General features: G+C 56.7%; 1 protein-coding gene across 1 annotated transcript in view; it reads right to left on the bottom strand.

The window, feature by feature from the left end:
• Positions 1-4,634: 4,634 nt before the first annotated feature.
• Positions 4,635-8,240, bottom strand: part of LIN28A (lin-28 homolog A) — a 15,286-nt gene continuing 11,680 nt past the window's right edge. Inside the window, exons 4-5 of the mRNA XM_026863469.1 lie at positions 5,960-6,144; positions 4,635-4,833 (exon numbers count right to left, since the gene is read on the bottom strand). Coding sequence (XP_026719270.1) covers positions 4,635-4,833; positions 5,960-6,144 — 384 coding nt within the window. The remainder of the gene's footprint in view (positions 4,834-5,959; positions 6,145-8,240) is intronic.

The raw sequence follows: 8,240 nt of genomic DNA, 5'->3' as shown, positions 1-8,240 counted from the left end.
GCTTGGGGGAATGGGGCTGAAGGCCCATGGCAGGGCCAGAGTCGGAGGGGGGTGTTAGTTTGGTTTTGAGGCAGCCTGGAAGGGCCTAGGCGGTTTTGGGGGGCCTGAAGGCCCATGGCAGCGCCTGGGCAGTTATGGGGGGCTGTAGGCTGATGGCAAGGTCTGGGTGGTCATTGGGGGGGCTGTACGCTGATGCCAAGGTGTGGATGATCATTGGGGGGCTGTAGGCCAATGGCAGGGCCTGGGTGGTTATTGGGGGGCTGATGGCAGGGCCTGGGCAGTAATGGGGGGCTGAAGGCCCATGGTAGGACCTGGGTGGTTATTGGGGTGCTGCAGGCCGATGGCAGTGCTGGGGCAGTTAAGGGGGGCTGTGGCTGTCAGGCCTGTGCCAGAATTGGGGTGACCTACTGCAACTGGGGTTAATTGGTGACTGCGAGCTGACAGTGGGGCTGGGTGGGTTGGGGAGGGCCGTGGGGGTAGGTGGGGTCTGGGGGAGAGGCAGCCGCAAGCTGGTAGCAAGGCCAGGGGGGTTATGGGGGGCTGGCAGCGGGGCCAGGCTGGATGTCGGCTGCAGTTTGAGGCAGCTCTGGGGTGCGTTGGCCATGGCAGCCATGGAGTACCCCAGTTCCCAGCACTCCCTCCCCCTGTGCCCAGGCAGCACCCGTTTGGGGTCTGGGCTTCTCAGTCTCGGGAGGAAAAAAAGTAACCACACACACAACATCACCAGCAGCCATTGCCCATGGTCTTTATTTTTTTTTTCCGGAAAAGAAAAAAAACCCACATTTTACATAGTTGGTACAAAAAATTATTAAAAAAAAAAAAAGAAAGGAGGGGGAAAAACCTGCAGCAACAGGAACTGGGGATCTCGCTGCAGGGGCTCCAGCAGGAAATTTCTTTGGAAAGCGCAGCTCAGGGTAACCCCTGAGCCACACACAGTCACCCCGATTATTCCCTCCCTCCCACCCACTTCATAAAAATTCAAGAGTTTGACACAAACAAGCTTTGGTTGCTAGCAGTAAACATGGATTACATTCTTCCGTCTCCTCGTAGACAATCTTGTGACTCAAGGCTTTCGCACCAGGGCAGAGCCCGTCTCGTGAGGGACACCTTTTCCTCATACATTCAAACGCTCCCGTGTTAGAGCAGGACCCTGAGTGTGCGGCCTCATCCGCCCGCGATTCACTGTCCCCTAATGCATAGTGCCCAGCGCCTGCGAGCCGAGCCTGGGCAGGGTGGGTGATGATGCAGCAATTTAGTTAATTATTCTCAAGATACGGGAAGAACCACAATGGCAAATGCAACGAGAAGATGCGAATCAATCCCATCTTCTCCAACGTGGCTTCCATTTACAGATAAAAATCCCTGTTTTCTTGGATCCCGGTACCGCGCTGGTCCCGGGGGAAACCTGAGTGATTCTCTAAGCCATTTGCTATTTGCTTTAGCCTAGGACAGGGATGGTTGCAGAGCTCATATCCCCACACAGAGTTACAAGGCAGAGTATACAGAGAAGATCCTGTCTCCCTGGTCCATAACCTATTAGATGCTTTGGTTATTTTTTTTTTTCCTTTTTTTTTTTTTCTCTTACTTTTGTAAACAATAATCAAGGAGAATACTGAGAAAAAAATGGAAAGATTTACAGAGGTATTTACACACACTAGACATCTAGCAGAAAAAAATCACCAAACCATTAAACTGGGGGTGAGGGGGGAAAGGTCCTACATGATTCTTCAAGACAGATACAAGAATTAGGGGGGCAGCAGTTTCCCCAGCACAAACGAGGTGCCAGGGGAAGGCCAATAGCCCCCCCGCAACGCGGCAGCGGGACCGAGGCCCAGGCTTAGATGCGCAGCCCAGTGCGCTCTATTGCATTTACCCCGTTCAGACAAAAGCCGTTTTCCTGAAGTAGTTTTGTATAGATCCCATTCTAGTCAAGAACTAAAATGTCCTTCCCCCCACCCTCCCAAGAAGAGACCACCACCTCACCATAAAATCTACTGGAGCAGGGCAGGCGAGCAGCTGGGGAGCAGCTCTTCATCCTCCCCACCATACCTGTGTGCCGCAGGGCACAGCAAAACCTCCAAGGGGTCACTGGGCTCCAGAAGCCTCAGCAAATCCTCCTCGGTGATGCCTGTTGACAAGGATGGAGTAGGTGCTCCCCGTCTGTTCCAGCTCTGCTCTACATCTAAACCTATCGCTACCTAAAAACCAGCAGAAACCGTGCCCACCTCCTGACACGCCAGCATGGCGAGACGCCCTCCCTGGGAAGGCTCCAGCCAGCCCCCGGGATGCAAAGTGGAGTGTTAATGCCCCGAAACCAGGGATCCAGGGATTCCCTCCAAACCAGGAATCCAGAGTTTGCCCCAGCCATCATGAACCAGCATTTGGGGGAAGCCAGGAAGGAAGGAGAAAGATGGAGCAGTTGCACCTCCCTTGGACTTGGGTCCACCATGGCACCAGGTCCCTCATCCGAGGAGGTCACGGGCAGGCAGCCAGCCCTTTGCTCAAGGGCGAGTTAGGGCAGGGGATTGAGGATAACCTTTGGTCTCCCAACAACCTCCTTGGTCGCTGTCAGCTCTTGCCACGTCCCCCCTGAATGAACTGGGACCTCCATCCTGGCTTCCTGACCCCCAGCCACACGGCACCAGCCTGCTGGGAGCCTGTGCGACATCCCAGCCCGCAGGCAATGGGAGGACTGGGGCATGGGGCGGACTGGAGCGTTCCCATCGGGACGGTGGGGAGGGGACGTGTAAGCGTAAACAGGAGAGAGAAATGGAGGACAGTCCTCGAAAGCCACCAGGCTGGGAGAAAATCTGGAGTTGGGGAGCCGACACGGGCTCTAGCAGCTGTTCCCTGCCCCGTGGCACTGCCTGGCTTCTCAATCCCTGCACACGGACCCAAATTCCTCCTCAGTCCATGGGGAAGGGAAAGAGACTCTATTAAAATACAGTTAAAAAGAAAACAAATTCCAAACATACCAAAAAACACAACTGAAAAGCTCGACAACACGTCAGTCCACCTAGCGAACATCCAGTGAGGTAGATCTACACTTCCAATGCAAACTTCATCACGTCTTTGTGCTGTTAGAAAAAACCCTCCTCTCTGTCCAGCACTGGGCTCCAGAGGCATTTTATCCCTGAGATTGCTCGAATACCTGAGAATAAGTTGCAGGAATTATGTCCTTTCTCTCTCTTTTTTTTTTTTTCCTTTTCTTAAAGATTAAAATATACAAAAATACAAAACCAGAATATTTATATAAAAAAATAAAACAAAACCAAAAAAAAAAAAAAAAACCAAAGACGACAAACAAACCCAAAGATACGTCATTCACGCACGTCCTAGTGCAGGTTTCACTTGGCGTTGGCTTCGGCACAGCCGGGGGGGCTGCCCCGGGAGAAGGGCTGTCCACCGGGGCCAATAAATAAAGGCAAGACTTGGGGGGGCTGGTGAGGAGGGAGGACAGCAGCCACTAACGACCTGGGGAACCCTTTTCCTCTGCCCCTGGGGAAGCTCAGCCCAGGAGCCATCGGTTTCTGGAGCGTGGGATGGGCAGGAGGAGCAGAGGCACGTTTTTGTCCTGCATGGGTTTGGTCCAGAGCCCGTGGGAAGACCCAGGCAGTTTGGTGTCTGGATCAAGCCACGGCTGGATCTGTGTGAGCCCCGGGTGGGTTGTGTACATGGGCTCCGAGGGAAATGCTGCCAGCAACATCCCTGGGAGCCGGCTCTGCCCCATGTCTGGTGCCCAAGGCTTAACAAAGAGCATTTCTGCTCCATGAAGCCTTCCTGCTCCCTGGCTCCTCATTTTGGATGCAGGGAAAAGCCTTAGAGGGGAAGAGCTGGCTGAATAATACACCTTGTGCTCTCTGGGCTGGCACTTGGGATGGCTTAGGAGGAAAAAAAAAAAAAAGAAAGTGTTTCTTTTGACCTGATCTCCCCCAAGCCCATAAGGAGGCGGCAAGTGTTAGCCCAGCCCCAAGAGATGCCCCATTTCCTTCCAAACTAAGCCCAAATCTGGGCTCTGCTGGTTTCAGCAATGGGGCAACCACAGAAAAACTGCAAATCTTTGCACCCACCAGCACATGTAAAGCCATGAGGAGCAGAGGGACCCACGGGGCCAGCCCACGGGCATCTCCCCAGCGCTCTGCAGCCAGCCTTCCCCCCTCGGCCTCCCTCCCTGGGGCACAGAGGGTCGGGACGGGCGTAGGAGCGGGTCCCCCACAGCTCATCCAAGCCTGTTTGAAGCTGAGGAGAACAAGGAGCCGTGAGCTCCTCCCTGAGCTACTCTGCTCCTCCTCCCAGAGATACTACTGCCTGGTTTTGTTTAGTAAAAGAATAAAGATGAATCAAATATGGTTTGGGTTGGTTGGTTGTTTTTTTTTTTAGATGGAAGAGGTGCGTGAGGTGCTGCCTTCCCCTATTTTTGTAATGAGCCATCCTGATTAAAGTAGAGCTTTTCCCAGGCTGGGAACAGGGGGAAAAGGTCTGTGCAAGGACACCAGGTCCCCACCGTTAGCACTGCTGTCTTCCCTCCCCAGTCCTTCACCCTGCCCTCCCTCCTCCGAGCCCCCGCGGCTGCCCATTGCCTTGCCAAAGCCTTTTCATCCCGGTGGAAGCCCCCCCCTCCCCGTCACCCACCATCATTCCCGGGTTTCGGGGAGGAGGGCCGAGCTGTGCATATCCTCCTCCTCTCGGAAGTAGGCAGGTTTTCCCTGGGAGCTGGGGGACTGCTGTGCTTTCGCGGGGCAGTTGGCAACCATGTGGCTGATGCTCTGGCAGAAGTGGCATTTCTTGGGCTGCGGTGGGAGCTTGCACTCTTTGGCGTGGTGGTCCAGCCGGGGGGGGGGGGGGGGGGGGGGAGGAGAGAGATTCGAGGAGGAGAAATAAAATGAGGTGGGATGCTGCCGTGGCTGTCTCTGGGACCCGTCTGGCTAAAATGGCCCAGCTGCTGAGGGATGCGGGGTCGGCTCCTTGGGTGGGTGGTGGCCCTGGGTTTGGTCCCTGCGGAGCCCAGCACGGCCAGTTTGGGCCTGGCTCAGTGGTGCTGCTGGTACCCAGGAGATGGCAGCAAACCCCCGCACCGAAGCCCAGCACTCCGGGACAAAAACCGGGGATGTTGGGGGGCTTCCACCCCTCTGGCTCCATCATGGTTCTGGCTCCTGTGTCTACAGACCCTGCACCCAGGGTCTGCTGTGGACCAAAAGCCTGTGGCAGAGCAGGAACAGGCAATCGGACGACTGACAGCTCCAGCCTGGGGAACTGCTGCAGGGACAGTGGCCATCGGTGTGGGGACAACCCCAAAGGTGGCTTCTCTCACGGCTGTACCCTTGCAGGGCTTGTCCCCCAGTGCCACCTTCACACCAGAGTGAGGCGGGCAGAGGCAGCTGCCTTGTGTCCATTTTAAATCCTGCATCTGTCTAGGATGGCCACAACCCTTTGCTCTTTCCCAATTCCTTTCCAACTAATTCTGAAACCCACTTGTGAGAACACACAAGCGTTGTGGGGTGGGCAGCATCCGTGGGGAAACCTGGGATGAGGCATCCCGGGGCATCTGGGATGGAGAGGATGGGAGAAATGAGGGGGGACGAAGGGCAGAAACTTGCCTCGGGGCTCCCAGCCTCACCGTGGGAGATGCTGCCAGGACGTCCGGCCATTTCCTTCCCACAAGGAAGGGTTTCTCTTCGAGAAAATTACCCCTGCCCAGCGCGGCTCCCTGAGATGAGGGGAGCGGCCGCCCGGGGTGTCCCTGACCTCTGCCCTTTCGCTGCTGGTTTGCTGCCCTTTCCCTACCAAGCTGCATCTGCCACTCATTAACCGCCGAAGGAAGCCGCTTTCCCAGAGGAAGGGTCGCTGCCCACCCCGCCGGATCCCAGCCCATCCCCATGCCGTGGGCAGGGTCCTGGGCAGCTCCTGGTGCCCGCAGAGCTCGGCCCCTGCCCCAAATCAGTCCCTGGCCACCCCTTACCGGTCTCCTTTCGATCTGCGTTTCTGGAGGCTCTTGCCTTTGGGTCTCCTCTCGCTGCCAATGCAGAAGACGCCCCCCGGGCCAGTCACCCGGATGGACTCCAAACCTTTGGATGATTTCTTGAAGGTGAACTCGACAGCTTCTCCCTCCTTCAGGCTGCGGAATCCCTCCATGTGGAGCTTGCTCTTGGGGGGCACAGGGAAAGAACGGCGATCAGCAGGGAGCTGGGGGGTCTGCTGGGCACACAACAAGCCCCAGCCCAGCAAACACCTCCTGTAGCACGAGAGTTGCCACTATCCCCCTGTGCCTGCCCCTTGTGAGGAGACAGATATCAGGGACCAAGCTCGACCAGGCACCTTCATCTCTCTATAAAATCTCTAGAGTCCCATTTGATAACTCAGAGCCTTCAGTGAGCTGAAGCACCCGGCCGGGTGGGGCTCACTGGTTTGGCAAGCAAGGGTTGGCAGAGCCAGCTCTGATCCAAATTTCAACAGTATTTGCTGCAAAATGCTGACTCTCAGCACTGCAAAACAGCCCCTTTCTCCCATTGTAACCCTGGACTGGGGAGCAAGAGCTGCTCCTGCACCTCCCAATGATACCTGGGGCTGGGGATGCTCATGGGGAGATCCAAAAATGTCATTTTAAAAAGACAAAAGGATCTTGAGGTTTTGCACAGGCACGTGTAATCCCGCTCGCTTCCCCGCGGACCAGCGGGACCCGCGGGACATGGGCTGAACTCCCTGCACACCCTGCAAGTCCAGGAGGCTGGGAGCTGGCACTGCCAGCCCAGGGTCCCAGGGTTCCCTTACTTCAAGCCTTTTAATTGCCTCCAATAATTAATTAAGCAACCATTTGGCCCTGAATTGTCACTGCTGAGAGCACCTCCTGTCCCACCCAGGATCACCACATCGGCCATCACCGTGCAATCAAACTCGGGAGCTCAGAAAGACCCAGGCTGGGGAGGGGGGTTGTGAGATGATAGAAAAATCTGCACTGCTTTCATGAGCTCTCTCCATTTTAGCAGAACAAATTCATAAGAGGCCGAGCTGGGCGATGCAGCCGATGTCTCTTGTCCCCTCTGTGCCAGCACATGCTGCCACGAGCATCACTGCCAGAGGACCGACTGCTGCATCCCGGGCAGCGATTCGAGCAGGGATTTCGCTCAACTTCGTTAGCGGAGCCCAAACGAGCGCCAGCAAAGAGTTAAGGGGGATTTGCTGGCAGAGGGAGGAGCAGCTCCAGCAGGGCTGGGGATTCCCGGCAGAGCCAGCTCTGGCTGCAAGCAGGACCCTGCATTTATGAATGGAGCATCTCCCCCATTCACGGCCTGGCAGTTCCCATCACGTGGGGCCGAGGCCGTCCATTCTTCCCGCACCGAGCTTCCCCCGCACGCTGCCCGGGGACGGGCAGGCATGGCCGGTGCTCCTTTTCCACCCCAAATCTCACCAGGACCCCTATGGAAACACCCCACATAAAAGCAAAGGAGGAGGAAATGGAGTTGTTGGGTTTTAGGAGTGAACTTTTTTCGGTGGGGTCTTGCAGAACATGCCTGTGTCAGGGGGCACGTGAGGGAAGTGGGAACTCAGCAGAGCTCGAGGAACAACCCTTGAGGTCCCTTTTACTGCTGTTTTTCCCCCTGCTTCTGTGTCTGGGGGCTCGGCTCTGGGTGGGACAGGCCCCGTGGGCTGGGCTAACTCACCCACATCCACCCTTGCCTGCTGGGTCCAGGGTGGGCTGGATGGGTTTGTCACAAACCCGTGCTCTCTGACCTGCTCCTGCTCCCCAAAAAGAGCCAAACCATCAGCTACGGGGTGTCCAATGACAACAAGGACATGCCAAGGTCTCACAGCAACCTCTGCCCATCCGGGGCTGGTCTGGGTGGGGGCAAACACTGCCACGCTCAGCACAACGGCCAGACACCACCTCTCCCACTCCGCTTGGCTTTCCCCTGATGCTGAGTGTCACCAGGAGGATGCTGAGCACCGCCCAGGCAGGAGCTCTGTGTCCAAAGCATCTGCCAGCACAACGCAGGAGGTGCCTGGCTCAGCCCTGGCACCTCGGGGTCAGCCACCAAACCTGCCCCGTCCCCAGCATGCCGCCCCGCCGCCCTGCGTGAGGCAGTTTGGGTGATGGGGGCTGCCACGGGTGGTGAATTTGCCCCCGTTTTGGGGCTGCGTTTTGGGGGTGAGGAGGAGCTGAGCATCACTCCGTGGCACAGGAGGCAGCTCCAGAGACGGGGTGGGGGCTGAGAGCCAGAGATCCTTATCGAGGGGGGGGGGGG

The sequence above is a fragment of the Athene cunicularia genome, assembly GCF_003259725.1.
Source record: "Athene cunicularia isolate RWA chromosome 23 unlocalized genomic scaffold, athCun1 chr23_part2, whole genome shotgun sequence".
Taxonomy (NCBI): domain Eukaryota; kingdom Metazoa; phylum Chordata; class Aves; order Strigiformes; family Strigidae; genus Athene; species Athene cunicularia.
The sequence above is the reverse complement of the archived record's forward strand: the minus strand, read 5'-3'. Positions and strand labels throughout refer to the sequence as shown.